The 23,856-nt window shown below is 41.5% G+C and overlaps 1 protein-coding gene across 9 annotated transcripts in view; it reads left to right on the plus strand.

Annotated features, from left to right (window-relative positions):
- Positions 1 to 23,856, plus strand: part of ST5 (suppression of tumorigenicity 5) — a 172,313-nt gene that overhangs the window by 89,058 nt on the left and 59,399 nt on the right. For 3 of the 9 annotated variants that reach the window (XM_027651048.1, XM_027651049.1, XM_027651046.1), the window contains 2 exons: positions 12,748 to 13,950; positions 17,687 to 17,823. In XM_027651048.1, coding sequence (XP_027506849.1) covers positions 12,748 to 13,950; positions 17,687 to 17,823 — 1,340 coding nt within the window. Of the gene's footprint in view, positions 1 to 619; positions 1,346 to 12,747; positions 13,951 to 17,686; positions 17,824 to 23,856 lie in introns of those variants that run through there. The other 6 variants (XM_027651053.1, XM_027651052.1, XM_027651050.1 and 3 more) reach the window with 5 other exon arrangements.

The raw sequence follows: 23,856 nt of genomic DNA on the forward strand, positions 1-23,856 counted from the left end.
AGTGGATATGCCCAACATATTTCCTCATTTTCCTGGCTTGTTTAGCTAAATGAATAGAATGAAACATACAGTAACCAGTCAGATATAGTGGTATAATTTAATTTTCAATGCAAATGCTTTTAGATGAAACTTTGTTCTTTGTAAGTGTACATTTGTATCAGGTCAATGCCTTAAATCTTCCTGCAATACGTTTTGCCTCAGTTTGCACATTTAGTAACTTCTCTTTAGTAAGTCTTGATTTATTGTGAAATAAGCCAGAAGAAAATCAAACCCTGATGCACAGATATTTAAAGAAAGTGAATAAGAGGGAATGAAAAAAAATTCCCTCATAAATTCAAGCAAAGTATGTTATTTCTTGTTAATCTGAATAAATCCATTACACTGGCAAGGTTTTGGTAGCAGAGGGGCTACAGGGGTGGCTTCTGTGACAAGCTGCTGGAAGCTTCCCCCCATGTCCGACAGAACCAGTGGCAGATGGCTCCAAGATGGACTTGCTGCTGGGCAAGGCCGAGCCCATCAGTGATGGTGGCAGCGCCTCTGGGATGATGTATTTAAGGGGGGGAAACATTTATTGCGCAGGAGCAAATGCAGCCAGAGAAGAGAAGAGTGAGAATATGTGAGAGAAACAACCCTGCAGGCACCAAGGTCAGTGCAGAAGGAGGGGGAGGAGGTGCTCCATGAGCTGGAGTAGAGATTCCCCTGCAGCCTGTGGGGAAGCAGGCTCTGTCCTTGCAGGAGGACATGGAGGTCCATGGGGATGCAGACATCCACCTGCAGCCCATGGAGGACCCCATGCCAGAGCAGGTGGGTGCCCAAAGGAGGCTGTGACCCCGTGGGAAGCCCATGCTGGAGCAGGGTCCTGGAAAGACCTGTGGACCCGTGGAGAGAGGAACCCACTCTGGAGCAGGTTTGCTGTCGGGACCTGGGATCTTGGGGGGAACGCACGCTGGAGCAGGCTATTCCTGAAGAACTGCACCCTTTGGAAGGGACCCACACTGGAGCAGTTAATGAAGAACTGCAGCCTTGGGAAGGAACCACCTTGGAGAAGTTTGTGGAGAGTTGTCTCCCGGGGGAGAGACCCCATGCCAGACCAAGAGAAGAGTATAACCGTCTCCCAAGACCCCATGCCAGAGCAGGGGAAGAGTGTAACTGTTTCCCATGGGAGAGAACCCATGCTGGAGCAGGAGAAGAGTGTAACTATCTCCTGTGGGAGAGACCCCATGCCGGAGGAGGAGAAGAGTGAGAGGAGTCCTTCCCTTGAGGAGGAAGGAGCGGCAGAAACAGCGTGCGATGAACTGACTACAGTCCCAACTCCCGAGGACCCAACGCTGCTGACGGAAAAGAGGTAGAGAAAACTGGGAGTAAAGTTGAGCCCAGAAAGAAGGGAGGGGTGCAGGGAATGGTGTTTTTAAGGTTTTATTTCTCATTATCCTACTCATATTTGACTGATAATTAGTTACTCACCTTTTTTCCCCAAATGATGTTAGTGTAATTGGTGAAGAATCGCTTCCTGTCCTTATCTTGACCCGTGAGCCTTTTGCTATGTTTCTCTCCCCTGTCCAGCTCAGGAGGGGGAGTGACAGAGCAGCTTTGGTGGGTACCTGGCATCCAGCCACATCTATGCACACTGGAAAGTGTACCAAGGGTCATGTTTGTCATCATAGCTGGAATTTATTTTGCATTTCCACAAGGTCAGAGCCTCTAAAGAAAATTATGATAAGAGAGGCTGGGGGCGTAAACTTTTGAAATCTTTCCTCCAGATACAGGATGCGGCCTCCAAAGAAGAGACACGTTGTATACTCAACATGTATGGGGTAGACTCTTAATCTGTGTATTTTATGTTATTTCATCTGTAGTTATGATCCTTTGCTCCTCTCACCATGGAGACCCAAAAACATGGAGTGTATCTGTGCACGTCAGGCAGTGCAGCTGTGGTCTGTGGTATAGGTTTGCCTGCTCTGTACACGATGGTATGAGGGATATCAGCTCACTTATAGGTCAGCATAAGTCAAGGCAGGCAGTGGCAGCTTCTGAAATGCTGTTTGTACTCTCAGTCTGTCCTGATACAGAAGCTGTGCTGCAAGTCTGTACTAGTTATTCCTTCTGAACATATCCAGTATTACATATCACTTGAGCATGTATTTGTAGTATTTGAGAAAGCAGAGTGTCTGTGTGTTTCCTTCTCTCTGCCTTACTTTGACACCTTAATGTCATCTTGCACTTAGCAACTGTTCCTTCTCTTTTCTGCTTTTTCAGGTGCTGAAAAAAAGTCCTGCATCTGATTTTTTTTTTTTCCTTTCAGTTGTTTACATAAAAGTCATGTGTTGTGAGAAATATTATTAGTGCTTCTTACAAAAGAAAAAAAGAAGTGTAACTTTTGGTAGGAAAACTGTTTTGACCATCTTCAAAGGCTGTAATGAATGTCAGTGTATGGGTGAGAGGCAGACAACTGTTGGGGTGCAAGGGACTGGAAAGTTCACAGAGGATGGTAATACCCTTGGTTGTGTTGGAAAAATAGTCCAAATTTGAGGCACAGAGGTCTTTCGAGACCTAGGCAGGTGGAAATTCACTCTTCAAAGGGACAAAGGAGAGAGGGTAAAACTTATAAAATGAAGTTAAAGATGAAGAACAAGGGCACATTTCTCTAGTCATATCACTGTAAGAGTAATACAGTAACAAACAAAAAGCTGTCAGACTGCTTCACCCATGTTTTAGAAACATGCACAGAAAGTGCCCTTCAGGGAACAGATAAACTTTCTTAGCGTGGTGTGCTGATATTATGCCATTGCTTCAGCTTTTTGCTTATGGAGGAGGAGTTTGCAGGAAGTTAAACTGAGTGGCTGTAGTTGTCTTGACAGCAGGATGGCACCCAGTTGCTGGCCAGAGATGAGACCCCTCAGAGGCCTGAGTACTCTTTAGACAAAGTTTGAAATCAGAATTAGTCTTTCTCTTCCCCTGCCTCAGATAGTCCATGTTACTCCTGTCCGACCTTCACAAGGCATGAGCTTCAATTGCATGGCAGTAAGACAAGGTTGGGTCCGATCGGCTGTATCCAAACAGGGCTGATGTTGGGGTTGTTCTGGATTCACAGAGATAATGTAGGAGCTTCTATTCTGCTGGGATTTTAAAATTTATTTTATTTTGTTTTGCTTTTGATTTTATTTCCTATGCGGTGCAGTAACTCCAGGAGCAGCACAGACATTCTCAGATCTTTTCAATCACTTTGGTGTTATCCTCTGTGACATACTGTATTTTCTCCAGATGTTTCAGGCCTCACACTTCCTGAATTGTGATAGTGGTAGTTGAAATGATGACAGAAATTAAGAATGCCTTTTTCATAGCAGGTAGATGAATAATTGCTTTCAGCTTCATAACCTGCACTTCTAGGATGCTTTCTCACTGTTTTAAATAAACTACTTTACAAAACCAGAAAACTGACAAAAAGAAATCTTTACAGAAAGACCTCAGTGGACCTCTGCAGCACACTGGGGACCAGAGCTAAGCTGAGGGGAAGGAAAATGGTGGATACTGGTAGGAAAGGCAAACGAAAAACTTTATTCTCAAAGCAACTTCTCTGAGTGGATGAGATTAAAAAGGTTTGTTAAGGATGGGATGGAGTCCTGAATTCCTATTATTTTTCTGTTCCTATTATGTATTTATTCTTGGGTCTATTTGATGAAGTTTTACATGACCTAGAGGTTGATTTATATGTGAAGCAGGGAAAGCAGACTTGGCTGTATCCTGTATTAGTGTGCAGCCAGGACTTGGGACTTTTTTACTTCCAGTTCAGTTATTTTCTTTATGGGTATAGAGTATTTCAGTAAAGCATACAGTGACCTTGTAAGGTTTTCTGACTTGTCAGAGCAGAAAAGGGACGAGCCTATTTTACAACAACTTTTCCAAACCAGAATTCCAGACTTGGAGGTTGCCAAATGCAGAATGCCCTCAGATATCTTAAAAACTAAGCATCACAGTTCACAAAAGTAATTTTTAACCCTTCCCAAATTGTGTGCATGTAAACACAGAAAAGTTGGAAAGTTTTGGCAGAATTAGTTCCACAGAGTTTATTGCTCTGATATTCCAGGACAGATAAACAAGCATGTTGAAAAATCACCCGTGCTTTAAAGAAGCAAAGCTGAGAGCTTCTGTGTACACCAGGGTTTTGAACAGTCAGCATGTTTAGACATGCTGTTAAAGAACAAGTTTCAAGGACTGGCAGTTCTTAAATAGACAAATAAGGGTTTGTGCATTCTGCTTGGTTTAAGAAAATGCCATCACTTACTGTGTTGCCACTCCCTCTCCAATGGAACTCCCAAGGCCTTAAGAAATCAGGTGAGACTAAAACATGCTGAGCTGATTCCAGAACATAATAAAAACAGTGGAACTATAACAGTGAAAATATCTACAAGTTATGGGAAAAGGCTAACTAAGAGAGGAATCCATTTTTCAACTTTGAATCGTGTTTTTTAGGGAGAAAATGAGAGATGGTCCTATAAACCTGTGCACTGTACCTTGGGGGAAAAGAGAGAATGACTTACTCTGACACCTCAGGTCTTGATTTTTGATATTTTTTTTACAGTCAGCTTCTTATCACTGTGATGGAAGGTACAGCACAGGCTCATTGATCTTTGCCTTGGGTATTATTTGTGTCTGGACAGCGAGGGTGAAAAAGGTTTAAATGTGATTTAGAAATGGTTTAAAAACCATCCTGCGCTTGCCTTTTAACAGAGCAGAAGATTGCCATAAATCTAGGGTGGCAGGGAATCTAGCCCTCTCAGTCTAGAAACTTAGAAACTTCTTGGCAAAGGCACGTACCTAGAGCACGCTGATTGATCACATTTTATTTTACAGTCATTTGTCACTGTCAGATTTGTCTTGCTGTCTTTGCTTTACAGATCCAGTCTAATTCAAGTATTTAGGATCTGACTCATCAGCGTTGATTTTTTTGCCCTTTTTTTGTACAGTTGTAGACCACAGTTGCCACTTCACATAATTTACTTTGGCAGAATGATTCCTGCATTCCTATTGCTTCTGAGCCATAAAAGCAGAGTTTAGCTGCAGTCAGCTGCAATTGTGTGTACTTCTCTTCATGAACTCCCTGCAAAGACCCAGAGCCCTAGAGGGGTGTTAAAGGCAGGAATTCATCACAGCACCCCCACAAATATGTCCCACAATTTTTGTCACTAACTCGGTACTACCTTGGAGCACAGAAACTGAAGCTTTTAGAAACCACACACAGAACTTGGTTTTTTTTTTTTATTTCGCAGTCCTGGTGTCCTATAATTTTGAAACTAGCTCTGATATGGTTTCGTTTTTCATGTAAATGGAAACTATCAAAATCCCTTGAGGGGAAAAAATTCAGAAGTACAAACAGAAAAATAATTGGTGTTTCTATTTTTGTTCTATCTTTAAACATTCTCTGATTTGTTGTCCGCCTTGATTTTATTGCCTCATTCTCTAAGTGCTGGGACTTTTCCATCACTACACATGTTCATGAGAGTGAGCCTATTTCAAACAGTCTTATAATGCAAATCCACTTTTCAGTTTAGAAAGTTCCTGTCCTGTTTTTGTCGCAATCCCAAAGTCAACAATAATGGGAGGAGGTTATCTGGAATGCAGATTTTCGGGGATTTTGAGCCATACTCCTGGTGAGAGCTCAAAAATCATAAAGGGTCTGGTGGAAGAGGGCTTGTTCTGTTACCACTTATATCACTTTCCTTCCCAAGTCAGAGGCAAGATATGACAAGTACTGCTTACTTCATTCTCAAGTTGAATCAGCTCAAAAACCACCTTCTTACTGTGCTCCCATCACTTCAGTGTGAAAAGTTCACCTCCTTTACTCACCATAAGCTCTTACTTAGGTTTAAGATAATTAAATGTAATCTGTAATTATCTACTTGAGTTATGTAGAAAATTAAAATGCTATGTGCTGTGAGAGCACAGAATATACTGTAATAGAAAGGCTTACTGTCAAATGAAAGTGGTTTTAAAATCAGAAGTGCAGGGGGTCCCTTTGCTTTACAGATTTGCAGCAGTCACTGTTATTGCCTATCTGTCCCCTCTGGTGAGAATGTAGCTAGGGGTGAGGAAATGAAAGGAAATGGCACATTGTCACAATGCTGAATCATTTCTGCTCTGTCCAGTGGTTTGTTCCATAACTCACCTCGAAGTGCAACCAAACCACTGATTGCTAGTGTTTGAGAGCAAAAAAGTGGACTTCTCCTAGTTCTTTGGATGAAAGCATAGAGGAAAATTATTCCTAGTTCTTGTATAGAGAGAGGAAGAGGGAATTTTTTGAGAAGTGTCCTTCATCATTGCTTTAATCAAGTGCTTGAAGGTTTTTTGGTCTGCTTTGAGTTACTCTGCCTTTTTTGCACCTGAAGAGGCATCACTGGGAGATTGCTGTCCTGCAGTAGTATGTTCAGTTTTTGTTTGTGCAAAACTATTGATTCTTAGTGGGAGCTTTCCCAAGCATCTCTGACAGAGGCAGAAGAGGCTTCTCTGTTTGTTTGCTGGGTGATTTCCTGGCAGCAGAGCCCTTAGGATGGTGTGAAAATGTACTAGTTACAAGGAGCTGCTGGTACTGAACCTTTACAAAAGTGCTTCTTTTGTCCAGATCACAGAAGTGATGGGACATAAACACTGGTTCTGATTTGAGTTTCTGTTGATCTCCTCTGCCTATTATGTCAAATCAAGTGGGAGTTTGATATAAATGGATACTACAATGAGCCATTACATCTGTTCTCAGCAGCAGTGCATCAAAATGCATATGGTGCACTTGCTTGCAGCTGACAAGGTGAGCAGAGTGTGCTTCCCTCTCACTTTGCCTTGCTCTGGGAAGGATAGATTCCAGTATTTGTACTCACAGTGGCTGGCATGAAGTAGGAGCTGCTCCTTACTCAAGGGATGTTTCTGGGCTGACCAACCACTTTCTTGCAGCCTGACAGCACAAAGCTCTGCTTTTGGGTGGACATGATCTTGCTTGGTTCAAAAAATGTCCATCCTCATTTTTGTTTTGACCTTCTGAATTACAGGTAGAAGTCTGGAAGAATATGATCCATTTTTAATTTGAGTACAAAAATGCAAGTACGGCTTTTTAACGTGGTGAGAAGTTAGGCTTGCATGGGAGAAAATACCCTTTTGAAAATCCAAGAATCCAATACATTATATATTGTTTTCCAAGTTTTGTATTTCACTTGCCCTTCAACTATTTGGAGGTGTATACTAATTGAAGATCTGGACATAAATAAGCTCACCTTACTCACAATAAAATCCCCAGGATTTAGGGGTTTTTCAACATTCAGTTACAAAGACGATTTCAGTTTTTCATCCTGAAGTCTGAACACAACCATCTTGTGTGCTCAGAAGCCAAAAAGACTAACAAGATACCAGAAAGGATTGCGCTTTACCATTCTTTCCAATGGAGTGTTAGCAATAAATATCTGAATTAGTGCTTCAAATGATCATTATTGTGTAATCTTTTGCTTGAGAGAGGCTCTTTACTTAAAGAAATGAAGATTGTCATTAATTATAAAATATTACTAATTTGTAGTGTTGTATGAAATAATTTGAGAGTTGGTAGCTGAACATTTGTTAGAATTCTCTCTTACAAATTTCCAGAGAATTTTGAAGTTGCATTCTCAGTTACCTGAAATCAGGGCAGCTTCAGTGTCTGTATTAAACATGAGTTTTGCTGCTCTTGCAAGGAGAAATTTCTGTTGCTTTTGTTTCAGATCTTGTTAAATTTTGGTTAGAGCAACAAGAGGTCTCTAGTCTTGTGTGGCAGGCCAAATCTACTAATACCCAAACTAACATGCCTGTGGTCGCAGCTCATTCTGACGTTATCATTACCCTGAAACAGGTTAGGTTGTCCTGATGAAGTGGCACAATGCCCTGAGAAGAACCAGGGATAACAAAACCCTAAATAAAATACTAAGAAAGCATTATTTTTCCTAGCAAAGCAGGGAGAAAGTCCCGAGGAATAAAACAAGTGCTGTGTGTCTTTGTGTGAGCTCACCACACTTCAGTGTCACTGTGAAGTGATGGGATCTCATCAACAGGAGCCTGGAAAGACCCACTACCTTTTTGTCAGCGCGTTCCTTGCTCTTTTTTCAGGAAATGGGCTCCCACGCATGAGCATGTTGAAGTGGGAAATTCCCTGGATTAGAACGCCAAAAACTGTGTTGTTATTCTGTACGTGTTGGTTTAAGCAGAGCTGAAGGGATTTGCAAAACTGAAAGATTGCTGAGCAGTTTCTTCCAACTTGTCTTTCCACAGGATCTGTAAGGGTCACTCCTGACACTTCAGGAAAGATAAAACAGCACTACAGAGTCTCAGCTGCTTAGCTCAGAGGTCAGAGCAGGGCAGTGGGAGTTAGGAGTCCTGTAACTCTTTCAAGGCAAGTCATTTAACAACCCACCAGTCACCTTTAAGCCTGGTCTGAAATGCAGCTTAAGATGGTTATTAGTGTATAAAAAGTATGTTGATAAAGAATGCAAAACTCCTCAGTAAATGCATATTCTTATTATCCACCTGTACTCTGATTTCTAAAAGATGTATAAAATCAGTTCTTTACCCATCATTCTGGCTGTCTCCTGATTTTGAAACGTGTCATCTAGTTGTGAGAATTGTCTGCACTCACTTCTTCTCTTTTCTGGAGCTGATGTTTGGCAATGGAAGCAGGAAGGAGCTGTGCTTCTGCTCAACTGGACCAAAAGGCCAGGCCCCCTGTTCTTGCTAATGATTTTGTATTGCCCATTTTCAGAGTGGCTCCCAGGAATTAAATTCTCCTTCTTCTAACACCCACATTTTGCAATGGGAAGATGGGTGTCTTGTCCAAAATTGGAGACTTTCTGACTTTTGGGTCAGATATAGAGTGAGGACTCAGGCATTTATGGCACCAAGAACCAACCCTTCTCTGCCTCCATGGATTCTTAGTACAAGTCAACCTTGCCAGGGTCCTCACAAAGAGGGCAGGAAATAATTTTTTTCACCTTTTGTTTTGTGATGAGTAGGTTGCAAATTATCTCAAAGCAAGTGCTTCTGCTCTCTTGGTTCAGCTGGGATACAGCTCCACTGTTATCAACATATGTTTATGGGAACTGGTAAAAAGAGATGCCTCTTGATAGTAGCCTTTATTAGAGAAAACAATATGAATACATACGTTGGTCCATGAAAATCATATCTTTATTTGAGAGCAGGCCTGGAGAATTATAGGTTTTGTAAATTAAAAGTTTTTTTCTGTGTTTGGGTGGGGAAAAAGGGAACCTGGAGAGAAGAGACTGAATCAGAACACAAAGATCAGTTGTGTCTACAGTTCAAAATCCTACAGAGCATGACTGATATTATCAGTTTTCTCTTACTGTAATTGTGCTGATTTCTCAGCAAAGCTGAGTGTGGTCTAGAGAGCTGGAAATCACATCTTGGATTCTGTCTGCTCTCCTCACTGTGCAGCAACAAGTCCCAGCAGGAAGGTAGTTTCAGGGTCTGTGACCTGTTTAGAGGACGCTGTGGGCTGCTTGGCAGGTGATTGTCTTTGAGACTGCAATGCAAAGCTGACCTGCCAGTGGTTTGAGAGCTGTGCACCTAAGGCTGCATGTTGGAAGAGTGCCCTTAGGCAGGGAATCAGAGCAACTTATAAGTGTCTTTTGTGAAATGCTGATGTTCTCAAAAAAATATCATTGCCACGAATGAAGGTGTTGTCCAGTGAACTTGTTAAGAAAGCCAAAATTGATTCCATAATCTTTATTTGTGCTGTTTATACACAATATTTGGAAAGTTTATGTAATGATCTGCTTTGTAAGTGCTGCACTGTATCATTGTGTATGTAGAAAACGTCAATAAAAACATTTTGCTTTAATCTTTGTATGAAAGTTTTCAAGTTAATTAATTATTCATCTCCACTCCGGTAATATTGTTTTTAAAGTCTGTGAAACTATCGTCCCTTCAAGAGAGTATTCTTCTAATGGAAGTAAGTCTCTTGGGGAAGAACCATTTTATTATCCACTGATTAGCTTTTGGACTTCTTTTTTTCTTTAATTCTGTTACTTGACAGTGTCCTTTAGAGAATGCATGCTGAAACCACTGGGAAAAAGCTTTGTTCCTCTTTGTTGTTGAATTAGTCCTATAGGTTCTTTCTGGATTACTTGAATTTACAGTGTTATGCCATGTAAAACAGAATCTCTTTCTTAACTGTGGTATCTCAAGTACTTGACAGCATACACCCCCAGATGGCCTGTGGCTCTGCAGCCCCAGCCTTGCCCAGTGGAACTGAGTGGGAGTTTTGTAACTGCATTTGGGGGTTTCACATCAAGCCTTAGTTGCAGTTACCTTACTGGGGACTTGGGGTTTAAAAGCATGGCTCATATCTCTTAAGAAGAAATGTTTTGCAACTTCTGCAGGTTATGCAAATCACGATTTTCCCCTTTTCCTCCTCTCCTGATGAGTCACCAAACCTTTTCCTGACAGTGGAAACAACTGAGAAGATATTTCTTAGATTGTAATGAGATAAAAGACTATGCCTATGGTGTTTTCTATACAATGAGTCAGAGAGAGGATTCTATGATTCTGTTTGTCAGCGTGTCTGCTATGCCATTTTACTGACTTTACTCCTGTAATTTTGTATTTTATTCTTGCTTTTGTCAATACAAATTAGACTCTAATAAATAAGTTACTAAAGTATTTTGCATGGCCTCTTCTGTCCCTATCCCCTAGCTGAATCCTGGCAGCAGATTTAGACAACATATGGCTTCTAAGGCTGCAGTGGAGGCTGTAGCCTTTAGATGTAAAATCCACTTCCACTGGGTGATGCCTGTTTCCTTGAGAGAACTGTGAGTGCAGCTCTGGGGCAGGCCTGCGTGACATAAAAGAATGGGAGAACATGATCTAAGCTAAAGGAGTGTTAAGAATAATATAAAAGTTTGGTTTTGTGGTGTTAAAATGAAGAGACTGAGATGAGACAGACAGAAATAATGAAGATTCAGGGTGCCCCACCAAGTTGGCAAAGGCCAATTTAGGTTTCACCTTCAGGCACTATAAAGGTATGTCGGCCAAGGTAATTCCAGGTAATCCACTACAAACTCTGTGCTGCAACAGCCAGCCAAAACCACTCATCATCTGTCACCTGCTTTTGATCTTCTGAGATCTCTTAAGACACCTGCCTGCAGCTGTATAGGGTAGCAGGAAATTTAACTTCCAGGATGAAAAGAGCATATTCTGACATGCTTCCTTTCTTTCCTGAAATGAGGAAGCTTTAAGCAGTTGTTGTAGGAGTATTTGCCATTGTCTGTGACTTGAGATCTCTCTTCTCCTATGAGCATGTTTTTTTTCAAAACAATGAAGAAGCAGAAGTCACCAAGTGGTGTAGCTTCTCTTTCAAATAGACTTGCCCCGAACTTTTTTCTTTTGCGATGCTTCTGAGCTTTGTTTGTGAAGTATCCACTGTGAGAATCTGGGATGAACTCTAATAATTTGGTTTGGGGTTGTGTTTGAAAGAGAAGAAAATATCTCCTGTGTCAAAGTAAATTTTTCAGAAATCACCCCAGTGCTCTGGGTTTTTGGATTAATGCACAGAACTTGGCACCTCTGCCTGTAGGTATTGGCTGGCTGTTGGGAAGAAAACAATATAGCAGCAAGGATCTTCTGAATCTCTTGTCCCTTTGCTATAGTGGAGGCATTTGTTCCTATGATTTCTTTTGGTCAAACAGCTCTTTGATTTGGATCTTGGGTGTACAAGACAGTTTATAAAAAACCAGCTTGTTGTCCACAGTCTTCACGGAACATAAACTTAATTGCATATGCAAGACATTATTTATGGTCTTTCTTTTTCTTTCTGTGCTGTTTGGAACAGAAAGGTTGCTAGGGCAAAATGTTAAAGGAGTTCTGATTATTTCTGCTATGTTTTGTACGTATGGATTTTGGCAATGCAGCAAACCCCCTTTTTTGACACAGTTTTGGCTTAATTTTCTTACTGCGGGCTCATCTGTTACGAGCCAACTGATTAATGTTTTGTTTAATTTCCTTTTGTCTTTTTGTTCTTAAAAATCTTTGCAACAATGTACTAAACCCCAGCAACAATAGCTGATTTTGCAAACCACGGCAAGAATTTGTTCCAAGGGTTTTTTCCAGGGTAACACTGAGATCTTTCTATATAGTTCGTATTTTTCAACAGATAGTGTGAGCAGATTAATATGTTTTCTCAGTTTCTGTAATATTCATTTGATAAGAAATTACTTCTGTTTGATAAGGAGAATTTGATTTGTTGGCCACAGCGTCAGATCAAAGACAAACCAGGTCTTTTGCTGGTTTATTTAGTTTATTATATATATCAGGGATTTGAAATGCTGAGGATAAAGTACTGCAGTGTCTGACACCATGATGCAACTTTGCTTCAGATATTATGAATTAAAAACTGACATATTTTCAAATTGGTTTGCTCACCTCAACCAGTGAGTAAACTATGCTCCTGGTTGGTCAGTCTTTCCCAATTTTGTTTCAGTGGGGCAAGAGGGACTCCTTAATCTGGGAGGTCAAGGAGCTACTCAGCTGGAGGTGGTAGATGCCTTCAGGGCAGTAGTTTACTGTGAGAACCTGAGAATCTCAGCCCTCGACTCTGTGGCTGAATGGTCATTGATGTCTTAGTGGCCCTTTGGGATAGTCTTGCAGTGTGAAGACCTGCAGCCAGGAGAAATCTGGCAACCAACTGTAGTTCCCCCAGGGACTTGATTTTTTATTTCTTTCTGCTTCTAGGTGTCAGTCAGCCACTCCGCCACCTCTTTTATCCCCCCGAAGAAGCCCTGCCTACCCCCTCAGTGATAGTGAGGACTCTTCCCGCTCTACTCAGCTCACCAAAGTCTCCAGCTCCAGGCAGTGCCTCAAGGACTGGAACAGCTGCACATCTACGCCACAAGGCACCTCCACAAGCCCATCGGACACAGACTCCTCGAGCCACCCCCTCAAAGCCATCAGCGTGGGTGCTTTGGATAAAAGGCTGTCCGTGTCCAAGGCTGACCAAAAGGAGAGTCCAAATGAGGCTCAAGACGGGGAAGCAATAGGGAGCCATCCACTTGCCCGGAGCACTCTGTCCTTGGGCACTGCCACCAACTTGAGGACCTTCTCCATCAGCAGGGTGAGCGTCCGCTCCCAGGCTCTGGACATCAGGCAGAAGATCACAGAATGGGAATGCCGCCGGGAGCTATCCCCCAGGATGAGTGTGTGTGTGGACAAGAGGGATACTGGGGAGAGGTCAGGCAGTGAAAGCTGCCCCAGTGTGCTGACCTCTCCCTGCAGCGACAAGACATTTGATTTCAAAGGGCTCAGAAGAATGAGCCGAACATTTTCCGAGTGTTCTTACCCAGAAACAGAGGAGGAGGAACTGCTGGACAGGGATTCCTGCCATAGGTTTGAAAAGAGACCAAGCAGGAGTGAACCTCCTGCTGCCACTTTCCTTAAGGGCCACGGGAGGAAAGAGTCCTCTGCTGTACTCAACAGAATACAGAAGATTGAGCAGGCTCTGAAGGAGCAGTCGGGCAGAGGCCTCCCCCAGTTACCAAGTAGCTGCTACAGTGTTGACAAAGGGAAGAAAAAGACTGTGGAGGGACTGAGTGAAACCCTAAGTGATAGCAAAGGAGGGAGTGTTATTTTGGGGAGTGAACCAGAAACACCCCCTGAGGCTGAGAAAAGCAGTAAAACAAAACAGGGAGTTACTGCGAACTCAGCCGGCCCTAAACTGCTCCTCGAAAGCCCGGCCAACAGCGCCGCCGTGAATCCTGTCCCCAAGCCCAAACGCACCTTTGAATATGAAGCAGACAAAACCCACAAAAACAAACCAAGCAATGGCCTACCTCCATCTCCTACACCTTCTGCTCCTCCTCCCCTCCCGTCCACTCCTGCACCCCCCGTGACCAGAAGGCAGAAGAAAGAGTCGCGCTTTCACAGAAAATCCCAGAATAGGTAACAGTCAAGGAAATGTCTTGTGCTCAGTTCTCCAAATCAATTAATAAATAAGTGTGCTGTGTTTGTGCAGTAACAGTATTGTAAATTCTCCTCCTAATGCAGTGCTTTTGACATAAGAGAAACTAGGAGCTGTGTGCAAGACTAGTGTTTTTTTCTGCTGAATTGCACTGATGGGATACACTGGTACAATACCTTTACATGCCTACAGTTTTGGAGTTCTACAACTTGCATTCCTTGATCTCTAAAAAAGGCCCTATGTCACGTGTGCTAAAGGTTATCTAGTTCATTTTGGCACAAATGCCCTTAATTGTAATTTTTTAATGGACCATGCTTTCATTATTTTCTCGTAGTGGGACCTTAGCTGATCCATCATAGTCTTTTCTTCCTGTTCACTGCAAAACACACCTGCAGAGGTTTTCTATTTCCAAAGCTCATTACTACAGTGGTTGTGTCAGTTTTATGCAATGCTGATGACTTTATTTATTTCAGTGCTTAGGGATGTTATCCTAAGTTACTATCAACAACTGTAGAGGATTAATGGTGAGAAAACTGTTATAGCACCAAAAGACCCTTATGCCCTTCTTGAGTTAATGATGGGCAGAGTGTATGGCTATTTCTCCAGCCATCTGTGGAGCTTGGCTTGTTTTAATTACATGATTCGTCTTGAGTTTTAGACATGATAAAACTCATGCTGCTCACTCCTTAGAAAATTGTAGGCACAGACATTGCTAAGCATTCAAAGTACATAATTTTTAACAAGTTCACATATTGATGCATGTGTGTGATGCACACTCCCCCTTGATATTTAGATTTGCAAGTAACTGCTAAACAGCTTCTCAGATGCACTCTATCAGTTCAGTATCTGGTGCTTGATGTTGGCTCAATTAATTAAAGGTTTATATCAGCACAACCTGACCTGAAGTATGCTGAGGGAGGAAAAGGGGAACCTTTGAATTCTGCCCTTTCCTTTTCAGACACTCCTGCTTTTGAAATGGATTGAACAGCTCTGCAGAGGCGACTTGTTTCTCTGAGAAAGGCGGGGAGAGGGGGATGTGGAAAGTCAAGCTCTGATTAGCAGTGCTTATCTTTGAGTTCTGGCAATGATTTCAGAGGAAGTAAATCTAGTTTTTAACGAGAATTTGCGAAGCAAAGCTTACCTCATTTTGTTCAGCACAGCATTTGCAATGTACAGAAGATAAACAATAGTTTTTAAATGTTCTGGTATAACTGATAACCTTTATTGGTAAATTAAGGGACAATCATCTAAGAACCACAGTATTTTATCACAATGATCTTTGAGATGAAGTTTTGAAGCTTCTTTCAAGAAGAGGTACCTGCTGTTCTGCAGGTTCAGCCTTCTGTTGTAGCAGACTTAGACAACAGCACAGTTCAGAAAAGGAGCTTCAGGCCTGGGTAGGGTTAGGAGATACAAACCCAAAAGAAAAACATTGTTTATCAATTTAAATTGTGATTAGTAGAGTACAAGTTGTAGGATTTACAATGTTATCATGTGAACCTGATGATTCTTGCAAATCAGTTTGACATTTTACAGGGTAGATGTACATTCATTTGTAACAGCTTTACTCTACAGTAGTTTAGTGATTTCTCTGGACTCAACTCTGATTAATCATGATCTAAATAAGTTTAAATCAATCCCAAAAATCTCAGGTCTGCTGACTGTGTTCAAGGCTGGGTAGAAATCCTTTATAAAATCTTAACTATATTGTCTTTGCTACTGTCCTTCATTTAGTTACAGAAAGGAGAACTCCAGGATTTACAAAGAACTTAAGACCATACAATTCATCTAAGAATGACAGTATTTAGTTAACAGTAATTACTGAAATCTCGATATCTAAACTGTTCTCTTTTTGAGAACAGACATAATTCATTGTGTCTACAGCTTGTAGCTCTGTGTTTCAGATTGAACACACACGTGCTTTGCACTCACTGGAATGTCATGAGAGTGGACTGTGGGTATTTATTCTTCTAATATCTTGATTGAAACCATTGATTTTATTTGTCATTCTAGTAAAATTGAGGAAGGTCTCTTATGTTTGCCTCCTGGCATGGGTACAGTCTGTATTCAGAGGATCTGGTGCCTACAGTAGCTTTAACATTTCAAGCTGATGTGAACTGGATGTTCCCTAGCAGTTCCAGATCCTCTGGCCCACACACAGTGCAGGAGAGGAGTGTCACAGGATAGGTTTGGGACACATGGACCACAGCTTAGTGTCAGTCCACAAAACCATTCCTGTGATCCTATACAGTGTCACCACATCATAGTGTTGCCTTGGAATCTATAGGAGTTGGATATTTAACTAATTTAGAAAGTCTCCTTTGATACACAGGTATGTCTTCAGTGTGTAAGCTTCCTTTATAGCTGTGACTAGGTGTGGAAGAGTAGGTGTCTGGATCTGGAATGCACAGATTGTTTCTGCTGTGATCCTGATGTGCATAACTTGGACCTGGATATTCTGAAGATTAGGGAAAGGAGAGAGAGGAGACTTCTAAGCCTAATCCAGACCTGTGAGTCTGCTCCAGCAGACAAATAGGAAGTGCTCTTGTCAAATGCCTTGTCTGCATATTAGTCACTGTGTTACCTATAGACCAAAGTATGTCCCATGAGACTCTCACTGCCATATGGGTATGCTGTAACTCCATCTGGGAAGAACAGGGGTTGATGGCAGGATGATTTACTGTTAATCTAGTTTAGGTCTCAGTGAGTGAAGTATGGGCATCAGCACAGTCTCTGCAAGCCTTACAGCACCACGGGATTTATGGTCTGAACTGAACCTGTTTTTATTACTGTTTCATCCTCAGCAGTAAATCAGTTCGATGAATGCCAGCCCCTGTATAGCTGGCACTGTGATTCAAGGATCTCCCAGCTTTAGTATAGACATTGCCTGAGGGAACAAATGCTGTGTAAACTGGAAAGTGGGAAGGACTCATGCTCTTCTTCCTCTAGAACTGTTCTGCGGCATTGGGGCAGTAGGTGGGAGGTGGTGAATTGCCCCTCCTTCAAGTACCCAGGGGAGAGACAAATCGTATGGTTCATCTGACCCAGCCAGCCCTCACCTTCCTGCCAGAAAGGCCAAACCTTCAGGCCTTGAGCTATCAGCCCAGACTGCTCATCCACCCTAGAGAGAACTAATTTCCTCAATGCTTTGCCCTTTGCTGATAGTGCTTGACACAGGGTGTGCAAGAGAAATGGGTGACTTCCACACGAGTCTGCCTCTGGCATCTGCACACTGACCTCTGTGCAGGAACACATCTGAAGGTTCAAGATGTGAGTGGTGTGAAACTAGGGGGTTGCATTTCCCAGAACAACCAGTGGAGGAACACTTTCCAGAGATACGTCTTTCTTGAGGAGAGAGGGCCACATGCTTCTGGGGACCTTGGCAAGAGCAAAGCAATTTCTAATCTCAGGACTGTGCTGCTAACTTCATAAACTTTCAAAAATATCACATACTTTCTTGGTGTTTTCTCACTGTCTGCATAATGGGGGTAACAATACTTCCAATCTCATAAAAGTATCACAGGTGGCTATACTAGAGACTGCTGTGAGCACAGGACTTAGGATCCTCTAAAAGTTAGTTCTTAAAACATGATATATGATTTTTTTTTGTTGTTGTTGTTGTAGTTCATTTTATATATATTTCTTAGCAAACACTTATCTAAATGTTTGAATAATTTTGCGTTCTAGTTACTAATTACTTATTGTTTTAAAATTCAGAAAATCCTTTGAGTTCGAGGATGCCTCAAGTCTGCAATCCCTGTACCCTCCCTCCCCGACTGAAAATGGGACTGAGAGCCAGCATAAATTTGGATCCAAGAGCACTTTAGAAGAGAATGCCTATGAAGACATTGTAGGTAAGAAGCTGCTACAGAACACGGGCTCACAGCAGGATGTTAAGTGGTGGTAGGCAGGCCATGTATTGTTGAACACGTGCCCTGTGCAGGAGCATTCAGTGCTGTCAGTAAAGAGAGATTAAATGGAGAGTAAAAGGGATTGATCCTTCAGTGCAAATGTAGGAAGTAATAATGTCTGCATGCAGGAAGTCTTGATTCTTTAGGACTTTATTGGGTACTATTGGAAACAGACTGTTTGGTCAGCTTTCTGCCAATGCTTTTCAAGAACCAAATCATTCTTTTTATCACGGCCTTGGCTTGAAGCCTTGAGTGGTGTAAAAATGCAAAGAACTGAACTTGAGACAGTGTTTACAGAGCTATCCAATAGCGAGATTAACCTCAGAGGCCTTGTGTGGTCACCCTGAGCTTTTCAGGACTCCAGTGTGGACTGCCCCAAAGCAGTTGTTTGTAGCACTGTTCCTGGTCTTCCCTAAGTCCCAGTTGCTGGTTAAAGAGGAATTAATTTCCTTTAGCTATACAACCATCAGAAATACACAACAAAAACGCACTGTTTTGATTAAGCTTCATAAGAAAAACATGTTTCTTCTGGTCTTAGAAGGAAATGTATGGCCTATGCATACATTCTTTTAACATCAAAAAAAAGTTGTTGCAATTACTGAAAATTGGGCAGCTCTTCAGAGCACAGATTTTCCACACAAGTGATGAATATCTGCATTGTCTTTAACTATTTCAGTGTTATATTATTACAGCAGATACAAAGGGGACTTCATTTTACTTTGGACAATGCATCTTTATATACTGAAAACTGGAGGGCTACCGAGGTAATCAGGGACTCTAAAGCACATGTCCTCTAAAGAGACACTGACAAGCTGGGCTTGTTTAGTCTGGTAAAAAGTCACTCTAGTAGTGCTTACAAATGTTTTGAAGGGCAAACAAAGATAATAGAACAAACCTCTTCTTGGTCATATCAGTTGATATAGCAAAGAGCAGTGGCCACAAATTGCAGCGTGGGGCTTTTTGTCATACCCAAATTCTCTCTCTGGCTTGTCAGCCTCAGTGAAAACAGGAATTTATTCTTTCAATTTTCAGCTGTACTCTTCCTCTATGTCATTCAAAAAAAATGCTTTCAGAACAGAAGAAAATACTCTTGCTCTGTTAGTATCTGTTAGAAAAAATGAGAGCTTTTGTAGATACTGAAAAATTTTTCTCTGTGGAGAGCATCTTTATATGATCATCAGCCTATTCCATGAGAGACCATGCAATTCATACTTGAAAATGTATTGTGTGTTAGTTACAGTGCTCATATTTTCTCAGGATTTGTCAATGTGCTGCCAGATGTTAGGTGGTAATGCTTCTTTTCCTTGCCCTGGTTTGTTAAATATCAATATAAAATGTGCAGGACTGGTAAGAAGCTTTCTTCAAAAGAGAAGAAATCTTGGGTTCAGTAAAGCAAAATTATAATGGGCTCTTCCAGCTCATGGGAACTATAAACCAGCTGCCTGCAGACTGTAATTTGGGCATTTTGGCAACGCAATGGGAAGAGAATGCAAAATTTCAGATCTGTGAACAAACACAGAACTTCATTGTTTTGTACTGCTTTTTAACAGCCTCTTTCCAAGCACTTCATTCAATACAGGCAGTGCAGGGGGAATACCAAATCAGTATAATTCTTATAAACTGTCAAGCATGATTAAAGACAAGCCAAAATGGTTTGATCTCCAGCTTTAAAGAAACTATCGTAGTTCTGTGTATCACATCTGCAATTTATACAAGTAGTGCTAGACCCCAGTCTCTAAGTAGCACTTCTGTACTCATGCAAACCAGGTGCCTGTAATAGTGAGTTTGTTTTATAGATCTACATCTGCTTCAAAGCTACAAAGGACTTGTCACTGTACCTTGGGTTTGCTTTGCAAACAGTTGCTCTAGAGGTGGTGGTGGGTCTTTTTTCTATACCTTGTTGAATCTCCTGTCTCCCTAAAAGCTTGTAGGTAGTTAAAACATTGTTGCTGTAGTAATAAACTTAATAAAGTGTGTCATTTCCCCTTAGAATTAAAATTTGTAATGCAAGTAAATGCTAAAATACAAGAAAAGAAAGTTGTGAATCTTGAGTAATGTTCTAAGCACTGTGAGACACAATCATAAAATTCAGGTTTGAAGGGACTCTGGAGTCAGCTGGTCCAATCTCTGCTTAAAGCAGGGCTACTTTCAATATTAGGTCAGGTTGCTTAGGGGCACATCTGGTTGAGTTTTCCAAATAACGTAGCAGGATGGTTTCACTGCCTCTCTGTGCAGCCTGCTCCACTGCTTAGCCTCCACTGTGAAGAATTTTTTCTTGATGTCACTGTAAATAGATTTCTCTTTCTTTCCAGTCCAAATTCTCTTTGTTACCATTTGTGACTGTTGTCCTTCATCCTTTCACCTCTGAGCAGTGTTTGGTGCCACCTTTTCCACTTCCCCTTCTAGGCAGTGGAAGACAGCAGCTGGGTTATCCCACAGACTTTTCTAGGCTAATCAATCCCAGTTCTCTCAGTCTCTTCTTGTTTATGTTGTGCACTCCAGCTCCCAACCATCTTAGTAGCCTTGCTCTAGCCTATCTCCAGTCTGTTGATGTCTCTCTGGTACTGTGAATACTTCAGGTGTGGCCTTGCAAGGACCAAATAGAGGGGAATTACCACTTTCATGTCTTGCTGGCCATAGTCTTGCTAATACAGACCAAGGTGTGGTTGGCCTTCCTTACCCTGGCGTGCACTGTTGCAAGGTTATTCTGACCCCTGTGGGACTCGATTTGTCTTTCCTAAGCTTCCTGAAGTTCCTGCCAAGCCATTCCTTCGGTTTGCCGATGTCACACAGCACAGAAGCCCAGCTCTCCTGTCTGTCACCATGTCCCCTTGCCTGGTGCTCCTCAGCAGGGCATCTCTCCCTGATTGGAAAGCAGAGGAGAGCTGTGGATAAGTTGTGAATTATCTGTCAGAGAACATCTTCTGAAAAGCATGTTTCATGTTAGATATCTACAAGTTACTGTGTGTGGGGTACTGAGCTCTAACTCAGACTAGTGCAGCTTCGAAGCACGTAGTTGCTAGGACTGGATTCACTGTTTTTTTGCTTAATACATGGCCTTCTCAAGTGATGCATATGTACAATAAACCTTTTTCTTTGTCCTGGTGCCCTTGCACTGTTTTCTCCTTTAATGAGCAGGGCAGCAATGAACTGCTGTGGCTAGTTTATCTTCCTGTGAGAGCTGACTTAAAAAAAAAAAAAAAAAAGGGAGTTTTAAGGTATATTAAAACCAAAAATGATTGTGCTTTGAAATCTGGTAACATCACGAACCAGACACTTTCTTTAATTTTGTGATATTTTTGTAGACTTTAACAGATGAAATACCTACATGTTACCTTCAAGACAGGTATTGGATCGGAACATAATGATCCATTCTGCGCTAATCAAGCAGCAGATGTTTAAAGGGATGCACATTCCTAATATAAATCAGAGCTGTATTCCATGTGCAAGGAACCATGTGGACTTCATTCATCTTCTGTACTAGCACTCACAGGAATGTGGCAGTCATAGTAAACTTAACATTGTTTTGCTTCTTGTGGTTTTGAATGAGCCTTTAATCAGACCAAAATTGATGTGGCTTTATGAATCCGGTTGGGGAAACCATGCTTGGCTTTGTGTGAATTCAAAAAAACTATCATAGTATTAAGAGATGTCTGAGATAGTTGCTTCTGCTGTGTTTGTGGACAACAGTATTTCCTGTCATCTGTACCATACGGTTTCAGTTTTCTAGTCTGTTCCCCTAAATGCAGTTGAGATGTTTAATACTGTTATTTAAGGTCTTGTGTCTCTGAAACATTTTTCACCTGACATCTAGAAGAAAGCACTTGTTATGATTATTACCAAAAAAAGTTGAATGAATAATGTGAAATCATAATATTAACTTTAATTTGAGAAAATCTAGTAAAACTAGGTAAATTATAATTTGTGAGAGAAATTGTACTCAATTTAGAAATTAAATGTTAGTGGAAGAAGTCTTTGAAAAGGCAATCCTTCTTGCTCTCCAACTCCTCAGAGTACTGGACACAGTAGAACAGGTAAAGATTTCCTCCAAGAGGATGCTACAGAGATGTGTAGGAAACCCACTGCTCAGCTGGGCTCTGTATGTTGCATCATAGATTGAGAATGTTTAATTTAATGTTGCACAACTCCATTTGCCCTGTCCAAGCAAGAGCCATTTCCTCTTATAGCTGCCTGGCTCTTATTTAACACATTTTTTTCCCTGGAAGAATGGAAGCAATTAAAATGCTTTTCCTCCCTAAAGATTTGTGCCTTAACAGGTTTTTTTGCCTCTCTGCTTTTTTTTAAGTCATAGGACTATTCAGCACATAGCCCAGGTCTGTGGGTATCAGACTATTTGTTATCCGATGAACATAGTTGCTTATTGGTGCAATAGGAGGAATAGTTTGTGTCACAATGTGTTTATTTAAGACACATCTATTACTGCAGAGAGGCCTTGCCCTGGTAAGATTTCCATTCTGACTGGCTCACGTGCAAGACTGGTGCCTGCTCACTAAATTGCAATGATCAAAAAAAGTTCTTAGAACTCTGTTAACTCACTTGAGAGACAGTGCTAATATACCTCTTTTAGAGTCCCAGGAGCTCTTTTGAGTGCTCTTTAGGTGGTGTGCCAAATGCATGGTAGGTGTCAGCGCCAAAACTTGCTAGAGCTGCTTGGTGGCAGGTCCCAGTGATGTGTAGACCACTAGGCCATGCAACTCTCCTTTAACCTTGCAGTTGATACAGTCTACATTTATTGTTCATTAAATGCAGGTGTGTTTTCAACTGACATTGTAGGATATACTGTGAAGGTTGGAGTCCATCAAATACCTACTGTCTGAGGAAATGCTCCTTTTCAAGGAGACTTGAGCAGCTGGAATGTGAACTTGGGCAGATGGATTGGCTGTTAAAGAGACACAGATAACCTGGGCAAGAGAAGGATAGTCAAAAGTGTATGGTTCAGGCAACTGGCACAGATTCCTGTGAAAAAATCTTTCTTCTGGCAATGCCAGCTTATTATGCAAAGTTAAAAGTTGTAATGTTTTTACCTTAAAGGTGGGATTCAACAGTTGAATTCTAAAAGAACTCAGACCTTCGGATCTAGTGTTTTTATATTGTCTGTACTGGTAGAGACCAGCTTGAAACCTTGCCTTCGAACTCAGTTCCATCTTCTCATTTCTCCTTATCACCACATCACAGTTTCTCTGTGGTCCATTGACGAGGATAGAGTCAGTCATACATTCTTGATGGGGATACAGACTTCTTGTCAGTTCAGAAATAAATGTACAGGGGCAGAGCTTGAGTTGTATTTGTGGCCCATCTTGGGTTGTATTTATGTCTGTTGAGAAGTAATTGATGAAGCCAGTCAGAACATTCTTCAGGAATCTGTGGAGGTATCAGTCAGCTGAGTCAGATCATTTCAGATTGACTTTAAATAAGAGTTAAATTATGTGGGAAGTCTGTCTAGAGGGGGGAAAAGTGAGAAAAGAAGGCAAATAGCTGAAGGAGAAGCATTTGCTGACAGCTAGCGTGTCTGCTTTGGCAGCTAGAGCTGAAGCAGTCTAGAAAGTAAAGCAATGCCTCAAAAACATCGCTATGGAATCTCTAAAAGCAGGATGAATTTCTGAATAGAATCTTGTTGGTGGGTTCCTGTCGGGAATGTCCTGCAATTCACTGTCCTGGGGGTAGCTGACCCTCTTGGGGAGGGGTTCTTATGCACCTGTCTGCTCTCTGGACCTGCTCAGTGTCATGGTTAGGAGACTTTGAGCCCTTTCAATAGCTGGACACTTCTCTAGACAGATACTTTTTGCACCTTAAGAGAAGGTAGACTGACAATAGCAACTTAATCACTGTACTTCTGTAGGGGGATATAATAACTGAATCTTGTTACAATTGACACCAAAGGTGATAGAAAAGTGAAACAGTGTAGTTATAGACAATTGTTTAGCTGTTTTCATCTGTCAGTTTGAGTATCACTTC

Source organism: Corapipo altera, unplaced genomic scaffold, assembly GCF_003945725.1.
Source record: "Corapipo altera isolate COAL_440 unplaced genomic scaffold, ASM394572v1 78, whole genome shotgun sequence".
NCBI classification, from domain to species: domain Eukaryota; kingdom Metazoa; phylum Chordata; class Aves; order Passeriformes; family Pipridae; genus Corapipo; species Corapipo altera.